This window comes from Nematolebias whitei, chromosome 5, assembly GCF_014905685.2.
Source record: "Nematolebias whitei isolate Nwh7 chromosome 5, NemWhi1, whole genome shotgun sequence".
Classification (NCBI taxonomy): domain Eukaryota; kingdom Metazoa; phylum Chordata; class Actinopteri; order Cyprinodontiformes; family Rivulidae; genus Nematolebias; species Nematolebias whitei.
Window position 1 is genome coordinate 52,235,414 of NC_056502.1, and position 13,451 is coordinate 52,248,864.

General features: G+C 42.6%; 1 protein-coding gene across 1 annotated transcript in view; it reads left to right on the forward strand.

Annotated features, from left to right (window-relative positions):
* LOC119409578 (adhesion G protein-coupled receptor B1) overlaps window positions 1-13,451 on the forward strand; it is a gene marked incomplete at its 3' end in the record, with an annotated part of 116,123 nt that overhangs the window by 3,371 nt on the left and 99,301 nt on the right. The window contains 1 exon segment of the mRNA XM_037676480.1: window positions 12,822-12,907. Within this exon segment, the coding sequence (XP_037532408.1) occupies window positions 12,828-12,907 (80 nt within the window).

Sequence of the window (13,451 nt, forward strand, 5' to 3'; positions counted from 1 at the left end):
CCCCGTCTCCACCACCTGCTGCTGCAGCCCCATCTCCACCACCTGCTGCTGCAGCCCCGTCTCCACAACCTGCTGCTGCAGCCCCGTCTCCACCACCTGCTGCTGCAGCCCCGTCTCCACTACCTACTGCTGCAGTCCCGTCTCCACCACCTGCTACAGTTCTGGACCCAGCCTCGTCTGCTGAGGTTCTTGTCCCTGGCTCTGCTGAAGCTCCTAGTTCATCTGAGATCTACATCACTGGGTCTGCTGAGTGCCTCGTCCCTGGTCCGCCTGAGGTCTTCGCTTCCAGCTCGCCTGAGGTTCTCGTCCCTGGCTCTGTTGATGCTCCCGGCTCATCAGAGATCCTCATCACTGGATCAGCTGAAGTCCTCACTCCTGGCTCGTCGGCTGAGGTCCTCGCTCTTGGCTCATTGGCTGAGGCCCTTGCTCTTGGCTCATCGGCTGAGGTCCTTGCTCCTGACTCACCTGAGGTCTTCACTCCTGGCCTGACCACAGAAGGTCCCGGTCCACCCGAGGTCTTTGCTCCGAGCCTGACTGCAGAAGATCCCGGCTTGCCTGAGGTCTTTGCTTCGAGCCTGACCGCAGAGGATCCTGGCCCACCTGAGGTCTTCGTCCATGGCCCGTCTGCATAGGTCCTTGCCCCTGGTTCGACCCCTGGTTTGACCCCTGGTTCGACCCCTGGTCCACCCGAAGAGGTCCTCACTCCCGGTCTGCCCCCAGAGGTCCTCACCTGCTTGAGTCCATGGAGATGGACACCTGTACTACCTGAGATGGACAGCCCACTGGCTGCCCGCCGGAGTTCTGGCCTGAAGGTGGATGGTTTCCTGGCCACCACCCTGATCTCCTGCCTCATTGGGGATGGTCACCTGGTTGCCCTCCTAAATACTGGTCCTACCCTGGACGGTCTCCTGACCATCCACCTTGACTCTGGTTGGGGTTCTTGGATTTGGTTTTGTGTTTAGTTACCCAGGTTTGCCTGTCATTTTTTTTGGTATTTTGGTCCTCTGTGTTTCTCTGTCTTGGTTTGTCCCGCCTCCCACCCAAGTTGGATGTAGCTTGTCCTTGGGATGTCAGCAGCCATCCCTTGAGTGGGGGATACTGTAGGGTTTTTGTCCTGTCTCTGTTTGTTTCCTGTTCAGCTCTGTGTTTTCCCTCTTTGTGTTCAGCCCCTGTCTCACCTGTGTGTCGTGTTAATCACTGCAGGTGTCTGTCGTTTTCCCAATAAGTGTCTGTGTATGTATTCAGTTTCTCTGCATCTTGTCTTTGTCTCGGAATTGTCCTCTTATGGTGTTGTGTTCAGCCTTCCGTTCCGTCCGTCCAATCAGTTTTGTGAGTAGCTGCCCTGTCAACGTTTAGATTTTGTTTTTGTGAGAATAAATATTTTTACGTTTCCTCAAATGTCCTTGTCATCCTCCCACACGTGGGTTCAACACTCCTGACAGCTGAACATGATAGCCACTCGTTACAACACGAACAGCAGCGGCTTATACACAATTGTGGCTTATATTATGTACAAAATTGTTTTATTTGTTTATTTATTTATTTATTTTAGTGCGTGCAGCTTATAGTCAGGTGTGCTCTATTTTCATGTATCCTTTATTTATACAGGCTAGTCTCATTGAGCCACGAGGACTCATTTACAAGAGAGACACCAAAAGATAATCATATCAAAAGCATATAAAATTAAAAAGTAAATAGGCGAAATTATATAAAAACAAAACAAAAACAGCTACATTATAAATCAATGTAGAAAACTAAAAACAGGAACATGTCTGTTGGTTTTTGCCATGAACTTATCAGTTGTTTAAAATCCCTTAGAGAGGTCAAAGGTCGAGAGCTTCAGATCTTTTTACAAGATATTCCAGGAAACAGGAGCGGAGTAGGAGAAGGTCCTTTTGTCTAGTTCAGTCCTCACTGAGGGAACACTGCAGGTAATGATGTCCTGAGAGCGCACGCTGTAGTTGCACTCACACAGAGACATAGAACGACATTTATAGTACTGAGTTCTGTAAACATCCTGTCTGTGCCATCAGGCTCTTCAGTAACTTACAAAACACTGCAATTTGACAATAAACCAATGAGAATATCAGGAGCCCACATCTACTTTTTACTTTTTGGGTTTATTTTTTTTGTATTTTTTCAATTCTTCTTTCTGATTGATCTTCTGTTTTGCTTTTTCCTAAGTTCTTCATTATACTTTTTATATTTTATTTCCTCCCGCCGTTTTTTGTCTTTTTGATCTCCACTTCAATATTTGTTCCTTTTCATTTTTTTCCCACTTAGCCTTTTCTGTTTTTTTACTTAACATATATTTTACATTTGTTCTTTATTGCTGTCATAATTGTATTATTTTCATTTTCACTAAGATTTTTTTTTTCTTCACAAAAGTCAACCATACTGGTTTTTGCAAACATTTCTTTGTTGATGCAACTATAAGTTTATATAACTATCAATATATTATTCAGTAAAACACCATTCAGTGATAAATTATCCTCTCCATCAGTGGTTCGAAACACTTTTCACTTTTGACCCAGAAAAAGTTCAATTATTAAAGTCTTGTGGCTCTGACTGTTTTGCTGAAGTATACAAACCTTGCTATTAGGGCTTTTAACAAAATACCTTTTGGAACATTATATAAGTTTTAAAGCATCTGTCACCAATAATTGAAGTTATTTTAAACAATTCAAATGAAACATTTTATTGGCAAATATTGTCAAAGTTTGTTATTTTCATGTTTTCTCAAAATGATACTTTTGTTTTTTAATGACCCCAACCCCAACTTTGAAATCCACTGCTCAGGCTCAAATGTAGCACTGAGCTCTGACTGTTGGAAACTGACGTGGACCAAAGACATTCCCAAAGGATCAGGTGCACACATCATCAGATTTATCACAAAGCTTTGGAGAACAGTCAGCAATCACAGAAGATCAATTCATGTACAAGTACACACTTATCAATGCCTTCACCTGTCTGAGTTCTGACCCGTTCTGAGCTTCCTGTGGTCAGCTGTTAGTTTATAAAAACTCCCAGTTGCCAGTCTTCTCCCCCACCCCCCACCTCCCGCTCTGTCGAGCTGTTATCACAGCAGCTGCACACAGAGAGCATTGAGGAGTTGTGGAAGATGAAAGCATCTCTCAAGGACTCTGTGGAAACACATCGCTGTGTCTACCAAACCAAACAAACCTTGAGCATAATAAAGACGATCCTGTCTCCTTACTGACCGTCACTTCAAGACTGATTATTATAGAGAGGAAAGATCACGGAACCGTTTTAATATCCTTAATACCAACAAGAGGGAGTAGGTAAAGTTATGAAGTCTACATTAATAAAGTAAAATAATAGGACAAGGTGAGTGCATAAATACGCATTCCCTCGACAAAAACCTATTGGCAAATAGCATGAGGGAGCCTCCAAAATCTTTCTGGTTTTTGAGAGTTTTTTTCTTACTAAAAAAAAAACCTCAAAAAGTCAAGAGTTTTAGCATAGGGTCACAAATGATTGATTCAGTTCCTATAAACCGTAAAGCATCAGAAGTGTGTTTTGTCTCCTACACAGGGAGTCTCCTTGACAGAAAACATCTGAGGCTACGGCCTTAAATTTCCAAGTCTAAACATTACGTTGATGATTTAATGGTCAATAAACTGGTCAAATCCTGCCTGTCTTCATCTCAAAGTCTAGTAGAACAAATCAAAACATGGAGGTGGAGATAGACTGCATAAACGCACAGCCTAGACTTCAGCTCTGTCACAAGACATGGTGCTTGCAACATCTCAAATTTCTTTAAAACAGAAAAAAGGTCTATTTTCTTGCAATTTTATCACAATATTTAGCTACCAGTCTGCACCAGTCTCATCCCAGTAAGACACGATGCCCAGGTACAAAGCAGATAAGGATGTTAAAATATCTCACCTCCAGTAGCATCTGGTTCCCCCTCAGTCCATTTGTTCAGTATGGATTCTTCATTCAGCATATTATTTCTAATTTAAAAGTAGTTTATGTTTTTAGAAACATATTTCAATTGTATTAATACTAAATTCATTTGATGCCTGTTACTAATCCTGTAGAGAAAAAAAGTGTCTATTTTGAAGGGGTGTTTGTTGAAAGGTTATGCACTGTACTTATATATATATATATATATATATATATATATATATATATATATATATGACTGTACACACACATCTTTAAATGGCTTGAATTTGGAGAAACAAAGGTTCATTCTCACAGGACTTATGAACTAACCATTGGGGAGAGTGGTGGTGCAGAAGCTGGAGAAAGCAAACTTGTGATAGGGAGATCACAGGTTCGAATCCCCAGACCAGCACATCAAATTTTGCTGGGAAATGTGAAGCACCCACATCTGCCTCCACCTTTATCTGTCGCATCGTGGGCCCTTGAGGAAGGCCCTTAACCCTGCAGCTGCTCCCCGGACACCTTAGGTGGCCTCCTCCCCCTCTGCTACATGTTGATGGAAAAAGGCAAATAATGAATTGTCCCATTGGACACCAAAGTAAACACTATTACTCAGAAAACTGCCCAGATCAAAGTAGACCAATGCTCCAATGATCAAAGTTTCACAATGGTTCACTTGAACAGTACTGAATTGTTGTTTTTTACAGTATCAGATTTTCATTACTCAGCTATGTTTATAAAATTCAAACTGTGTGATAGGAAGATTTAGTTGCAGTAATAATCGAACAATCCAACAAGGTTAAGTCCGGTCCTCTGGACCGTCACAGCCAAGGCGTTTACCCAAGAAGAATGGACTGAAGGATCACAGACTCTGACCTAACCCTGATGGGAATAAGTAGTGATTTTACTTGCAGTGAGTAAATAAGCAGTCACTGTGTACAGGTAGCACACACTGGAATCCCTGGAAGGGAAGGAGAGATGGTCAGGGAACTTGAGAGGTGCAATAATATTGCAGGTCAGGTTTTCTGTCTTACGGTGTGTCGGTAGGAGGGTGACACAGAGAGGAGGGTGGAGGAATCCATGTCCGGGAGGTTCACTGAGGAGCGCACAGGTGGAGCATAGAGGCAAGTGGTAGAAAGGCGGAAGAGCAGCTGAGGAGGATCAACAAAGGAGGGCTCCTTACTCACAGGCAGATAAAGAAGTCAAGGACAGTCAGTTAGGTCCAGAACAAGAGGAGCAAGAACCAGGTTCTGTCAGATCACGAGGAGAACACAAGGTAAAATTATAGGTCAAAGAATATTACATATGAAGTCAGAGAGCACAAGTACCATGAGGTAAGTAATGCTCCGGCCCTGATGAAGCACTTCTGCAGCCTCTTGGAGGTAGTCAGTGGGTTGACTGTCAGCTGTGGCTTGTTGGCACCGCCTCTGAAGCCAGGAACCTGCAGGCACAACTGGAAACCCTACATGGACAGACTCTTCTTTGTTGAAATGTTTCGTCTTATATCCAGAAGATTTTATCTGTCACTTCTTCAGTCAATCAAACACAATATTCATCAGTAAAAAACATAATGAAAACAACAGATTAGAAGGATTGCAACCAAAATGTTTTAAAATGTTTAACCCAGAGAAAAATACAACTAAATTAAAAACATTCAATGTACATGAAATGATATTGTTTGCAGCGTATGCTGGCTGACTTGCTCCCTCAGTAGAGATGGAGCTGCCTGTTGGAAACTGAGCTGCATGGTGTGCTGAAGACAACGCTCTGATTTGTTTTCTATGGACAGAAGTCGGCATCCATTCCTACTTCAAACAGGTCCAATAAGCAGCTAATAATAGAGCAAGCTATCTTTAAAGGTTAGGTTTATAAAAGGTCTACAGTATACTTAATCCCTACTGTTTGCATACAAACTCAACGAATTATGATGTCAACACACCACATCACAGAGCTTAGCTACGGAGACTTTGATGGATGTTCTACTGAAACATTATGCACATCTAGAGAAAAGTTCATGCACAAAAAAATCTGGGTGTACAAAACTGCATTCTCATGAATCCAAGGACATTCTCATTGTACATCCAGATCAAAGGAGACAACTCTGTTCACGTGTCTTCATTAACACCTAGAAATAAATGCAAACATACTCTGCATGTAAGACTTTCCTCCCTTCGCTCATATTAAAAAAATCACCTTTACTTACGTGAAAAAGAGGAATTTCACAGCATTTTGGGAGACACTCATAAACAAGAAAGTGGGGCTGAAAAAGGTTTTGTTGAGCATGCTGGCATTAAGAGAAGTGATGGTGTTTGTCTAGTTGTTGTAGAGCAGCTCACACAGTTAAAACTGAACGCTCACTCCTGCCATCGCTGCCCTTTAAGGTTAGACACAACTTACAGCTCCGTTATTGTTAACGAACTGCCACCCATAGTTAGTTACTTCTGAAAAACTGTGCCCTTTGCCGGGTGCACTTCTGCTGGGGGTGGACATTTGTGACTGATTGTTCTCCAACTTTACGCAAACTTCCAAACACACTGCTGCCACAGAGCACTTTTACTATATTGGTGACCTCAGCACAGGTTATAAACAGAACAACCCCCAAATCCTCAAATCAGCTTTCTCCACTTCTGAATAGAAAACATTCCAAGGATAGGAAGCAACATCTGTTCAGCTACAGAATATAGGCCCTTGATTTGTAAACCCTTCAAGTGCAGCGAGTTTGTGTGCAGTGACTTGACCCCCTCCCAGTTATAAAGCAGCCTTCACAGTGAGGCGTTCAGGTGAAGTGGTGTTTTCCTACTCAATTGGAATGTTTACGTCATGAGGGTTTTTCCTGCCACATGCATAAAGCATCGCTACTTGCAAGGTTGATATTTTTCATTCAACCTTTATTTATACCGTTTAATCCCATTGAGCCTCTGGAGAGACCTGAATTTTTTACAAAGAGTGATGATAATAGTGGATAACAACAACAAGAATAAACAGTCATAAAAGAGGCATACAAATTTATTAATAATAATAATAATAATAATAATAATGCATTTTATTTGTTAGCGCCTTTCAAGACACCCAAGGACATTTCACAGCATTAAAAAACACAAAATAAAACAATACAAAATGGCTATAAAAACATTAAACCAAGAAATCCTGATGCATGTTTATTAATCCAGGTAGAAAAATCCAAAAAAGTTCAATCTGGTCCTCTGGACATTCAAAAAAACAAAACAAAGCAAAAAAAAATGTAGAAACGTTTCGTCTCTCATCCGAGAGACTTCTTCAGTCTGAGGTGCTGTATTCAGCTCAGTCTCTTAAATAGCACCTTCTCAGAGTGGATCAACCAGTTTGCTGCTGACAACCAAAACCAGCTGATCACATGCTCAAGAAGGACCATCAGCCTAACAATGGATCATTAGCACACTGATGGCTGTTTACTATTCACAGAGGGCTGAGTGATACTAGCAATCACAGCATTGTAAGAGGGGGACAGTTGAACCCGGAGGCCTCCACCCCTGTTTAATGATGAACGATTTATTTTCACAAAGATGGCCTCCTTTACTCCTCTCTCAAACCATCGTTCCTCTCTGTCCAGGTTGTGAACATCTTCATCCCTGAAAGAGTGACAGCTGGCCTGAAGATGAGTGTAGACCGCAGAATCCTGGCCTGATGATGTTGATCTTCTGTGCTGGGCCATCCTTTTGGCCAGTGGCTGTTTAGTTTCCCCGATGTGAGACTGATCACAGCCCTCCTGACACTGAACAGCATACACAACATTGCTCTGTTTGTGCCGGGGGACTGGATCTTTGGGATGAACCAGTCTTTAATGTATTTTGGGGTTTAAAAGCCACTGGAACGTTATGTTTAGAAAATAAATGTCTCAGTTTCTCTGATACCCCCTCAACATACGGAATGACCACTGGTCTGGGTCTGGGTTCCTCCTTTTCACCTGATGGCTGACTGGAGTCCTGTTTGTGTTTCTTCTCTGCTTTCAGGAAGGCCCAGTTAGGATATCCACAATGCTCTAGAGCCTGTCTTGTGTGGGATTTCTCCTTCTGCCTGGCTCCTGAGTTAGTGGGGACGCTGTCTGCTCTGTGGTACAGAGTCCTGATGACTCCTAACTTGTGCTCCAAAGGGTGATGGGAGTCAAACTGCAGTCAAACATAACGTCCCAGTGGCTTTTAAACCTCAAAATACATTACGGCAAAGACTGGTTCATCCCAAAGATCCAGTCCCCCGGCACAAACAGAGTAATGTTGTGTATGTTGTTCAGTGTCAGGAGGGCTGTGATCAGTCTTACATCGGGGAAACTAAACAGCCACTGGCCAAAAGGATGGACCAGCACAGAAGATCAACATCATCAGGCCAGGACTCTGCGGTCTACACAGGCCAGGCCAGCGGTCACTCTTTCAGGGATGAAGATGTTCACATCCTGGATAGAGAGGAACGATGGTTTGAGAGAGGAGTAAAGGACGCCATCTTTGTGAAAAGAAATTGTCCATCATTAAACAGGGGTGGAGCCTCCGTGTTCAACTGTCCCCCTCTTACAATGCTGTGATTGCTAGTATCACTCAGCCCCCTGAGAATAGTAAACAGCCATCAGGTGCTAATGATCCATTGTTAGGCTGATGGTCCTTCTTGACCATGTGAGCAGCTGGTTTTGGTTGTCAGCAGCAAACTGGTTGATCCACTCTGAGAAGGTGCTATTTAAGAGACTGAGCTGAAAACAGCTCCTCAGACTGAGGAAGTCTCTCGGATGAGAGACGAAACATTTCTATATTTTTTTTGCTTTGTTTTGTTTTTTGTTTTTTTGAATGTCCAGAGGACCAGATTGAACTTTTTTGGATTAAACCAAGAAGAAAATAACAAGAAATTCAAGTGAGAAGGCTAACTTGAACAGATGAGTTTTGAGTTGTGATTTGAAGGTCTGAAGGGAGTCATCATTATGGATTTCTGGGGGAAGAGCATTCCAGAGTTGGAGAGCAGAGTGAGAAATAGAAATAGGCTTTTTTGTCCCACGGATGGGAAATTCCAGTGTATCAGCAGCAACAGATAAAAAGATTAAACGATTTAAAGATTTCACACAAAAGTTCCTAAATGTTAATAAACAACACAATATATAAGAAATAAGATAAACAATATCAATAATAATGTTCAATATGTATTGGAACATTGATAAGGACAGACTATTGACAGTCCAGTATTACAGGCAGAGTGAGTGTTTCAGCAGAGGTCAGCATGTATTCAATCCTTATTGAGTTTGTTGGGAGCAGTGATGGTTGTAGAGTCTAACAGCTGCTGGGAGGAAGGACCTGCGGGGACGCTCCTTTGTGCATTTAGGAGCAGGAACCTGTCACTGAACGAGCTCTCCAGTTCAGCAGCAGCTTCATGGGGTGGGAGACGTTGTCCAGCAATGATGTTATTTTAGCTGGAGTCCTTCTGTCTCCCACCACCTGCACTGGTTCGAGGGGGCATCCAAGCACCGAGCTGGTCTTCTTGATGATCTTATCTAGCTGCTTCTTCTCAGCTGATGATAAGCTGCTGCTCCAACACACAACACCATAGAAGATGGCTGATGCCACTACCAAGTCAAAGAAGGTCTTCAGGAGCACCCCTTGCACTCCAAAACACCTCAGTCTCCTCAGCAGGTAGAGTCTGCTCTGACCCTTCCTGTAAAGTGCATCAGTGTTGTGAGACCAGTCCAGTTTATTGTTCAGGTGAACACCCAGGTACTGATAAGAGTCCACAATCTCGATGTTCACACCCTGGATGTTCACCGGGGTCAGTGAGGTGGATCTGTGCCTGCGGAAATCCACAACCAGCTCCTTAGTTTTAGCAGCGTTGATCAGGAGGTGGTTCTGCTGGCACCAGCCCACAAAGTCTTGAGTCCGCTGTCTGTACTCTGAGTCGAAAAGGCTCTGTGTCCCATGGTGCTGAGGAGGACGAGAGGCACGTTGAGGTGGATGGAAGAGGAAGAACAAAGGGAGCGTGAATGGGTAATAATGTGCAGGAGATCGAACAGATAGGGAGAGGTGAGGTTATGGATGGACTTGAATGTGTACAAGAGGATTTCAAATTGAATTCTGAAAGTGACTGGAAGCCAGTAAAGTTGCTGTAAAACTGGGGTGATGTGGTGAAATGAGGGGGTTTTGGTAATGATGCGGACAGCTGAATTTTGAAACATTTAAAGCTTACGGAGTAATTTCTGCGGCAGACCAAATAGGAGAGAGTTGCAGTAATCAATTCGAGAAATGACCAAGCTATGGACCAGGATGGAAGTAGAGTGCAGGGAGAGGGATGGACGGAGACGGTTGATGTTTCGAAGGTGGAAGTATGCAGACTGGGTAATATTATTGGTGTGAGAGTGAAAAGATAGAGTGTTGTCAAGAATGACACCCACACTCTTAACGTGAGGGGAGGGAGAAACCATGGAGCTGTCAATGGTGAGGGAAAAACTGTTGATTTTAGATATGGTGGATTTAGTGCTGATGAGTAGAAACTCTGTTTTATCATTGTTTAATTTAAGGAAGTTATATGTAAACCTGGATTTAATTTCTGCTAAGCAGGAAGTGAGAGAGGAAGGAGGAAGTGAAGAATTAGGTGCAGTGGATAAGAAGAGCTGGGTGTCGTCGGCAAAACAATGGAAGTGAATGTTAAATTTACGGAAGATATTGCCAAGTGGGAGAAGGTAGATGATGAAAAGAAGAGTCCCCAGGACAGAGCCTTGGGGCACACCTGAAGTCACAGGAGAGGAATGGGATCTGAATGATTTCAGTTGGATGAACTGAGTGCGGCCAGAGAGATATGACTGAAACCAAGCGAGGGGTGTGTGGGTGATGCCAGTGGATGAAAGTCTGCGGAGGAGGATGTTGGGGGAGATGGTATCAAATGCCGCACTAAGATCGAGGAGGATGACGAGAGAAAGTAAATCAGAATCTGCTGCCATGAGAAGAGTATTAGTGATTCTAAGGAGAGCAGATTCTATGCTGTGACCGGGGCGGAAACCAGACTGGAACTGTTTGTATAGACTGTTTTTGGATAAATGGAGGTGGAGTTGAGAAGCGACTGTTTTTTTCAAGAATTTTAGAGAAGAATGGAAGGTTAGAAATAGGGCGAAGATTATTGAAAATATTTGGATCCAATCCAGGCTTCTTAAGGATTGGAGTGACAACTGCACTTTTGAAAATAGTTGGTACAGTTCCTGAAGAAAGAGAAGAGTGAATAATGGCAGAAATGATAGGGAGAAGTGAAAAAAGGCAAGATTTTACAAGCACTGTTGGGAGAGGATCCAATGAACGTGAAGGGCTTGGATTTCAGAATGAGTTTGGCTATTTCAGAGGCAGGAAGAAGCTGAAAGACAGAAAAATGCTGACTGAGGGGAGGAGGTTCAGAGGAGAGAGGAAGAGGAGGGACAGGACAAAGTTGCTGATGAATTTTTCTGATTTTATAATTAAAAAAGAACATGAGAGAATTACAGGAGTCACCTGAATAGAAGTGAGAGGGAAGAGAGTCAGGGGGATGAAAAGTATTGTTTAACTAGAAAGTTCCTGGAGAAACTTTGACGGGGACTGCCAGGCTGCTGCCGATTTAAATTCTTGATTTGATAGTAAAAGGTGTTGTGGTTCGCTCTCAGCTACCATTATACAAAATTTCATCTGAATAGCTCAAAAAATGGCCGAGTTTTAGTCAATTTTGTGTTTGCTGAGGTAGCCGTGGCAGCCATCTTGGATCAAAATGGCTCCAAAACTTAATCAGTTCTAGACATTGATCTGATGATTACTTTCTGTGAGTTTCAAACAAATCCAGCAGTTAGTTTCTGTTTTCATCAGGAACCTGTTTGTTCACTCTGTCATGTGACTTGACAGCAGCAGTTATTGTGAGGAGTGTTCTCTCAGTCATTTCCTATGAAGAATTTAGTTGTCTTTGTTAGCAAAATATGTCACCATGGTAACTCTGATTACCAATAAAAGTAATAGGACACATAACAGGGCCGAGCCGGTTGTTTTGATATAACATTTGTGGGGTACACGTTGTGGTTCGGGTCGCATTAACAGAGATAGAAATGTAGACACACTTCCGAGGTGTAGAATAATAGGTGCCTGCCGTGCATTTGTATGGCAGTCCCCAATGATGATTGTAACAATGATGATGTAATAAACACCTATAAACAGGGGGGTGGGACATGTCAGGGGATTTTTGGTCAAGGGTTATAGATGTCACTACTAAAGTTAACTGTCCACGAAGCATGTGCTGTTGTTTTTCCCTCTCTGGGAGGAGCCTTCATGTGCAGTCAAGGTCACCATTGACTGTGAGCTGTGAGAGCTGATAAACACATATATAAGCATCTCTTGCATACTGCCCGGCGCAGATGCTCGTGACCGGGTTCCAGTGATGTAGAGCTTTAATGCATCTATGTAAACCTTTGAGTGAAAATCTACCCTTGCAAGTAAAACTGGTTAAAATCTCTTGTTGTGTCCTCAAGTGTGGCTTCTTTAAGTAAGTAAGATGAACAGAGGATCCTTTTTCCAACATGAGCCACTCGATCATTTCTGAGGTTGAAGTTGCTTTAAGACAGCATCCACTTTGGTCTTGGCTGGTTGTTAGTTCATCTGTCCTGTCACAATTAAACTGTTTCCAACCAAACACATGGTTAAAGGGAAGACATTAATTGTTCACACCTTTTCTACAAAACACCTCTTCAAAATGTTAGGACCATGCCTTTGATGTCGTGCGCTTCAGCTTTGCCTGTGCAGAACCAACGTGCTGTCGGTTTAATGAGTCATTTGTCTGTGTGCATGCTGCTGTGACGTTCTTGTATGCTCATAACTGTTGTCCCTGGAGTCGTGTTGTTGCATGTTGTGATGTATTAAATTGCCTTTACTCTGTTTTAATTCTGTGCCTCTTGTCTTTGGCAGGTTAACATGGTTATTGGGATTCTCGTTTTTAACAAACTGGTGTCCAAAGATGGCATTACTGATATGAAACTAAAGGAAAGGGCGGGGTATGCTTTGAAGCACACATTCATTTTCATACAGTGACCTCTAACCAGCCTGGCTGATCGTGGGTGGACTGGGAATTTTGGGGTGTCTGGGTGGACTGCAGTTATTGTCTTTGTGTCTAAATGATCTTCAGCTGTCTGCACATTGTCAAATTTGCTCCAGCTGACACTGAATTATTCTGAGTGAGTTGAACGGAGGGCTGGTTAATGGTCCTGCACAGACTCAGCCAGTCGATGACTCAACTTGTTGCGTTCTTTTGTGTTTCAAATGTATCACATTTTCAACAGCTGCTCTTTGTTCGCAGGTGCTACTGTTTATTCAAAAGCTCTGTAAAACCATTTGTCTCTTTTCCTTTTCTCATTTATTTTTTCATTTTAGTAAAAGGAAGCAGGGTATGATTAAAAAAGTTAAAAAGGACACATTTTAGATGCTCTGATTTTCAGTTACTGCTTTATACATTATGATGTATGTTATATATATACATATATACACACACATTTATATATATTCTTTATATATATATATATATATATATATATATATATA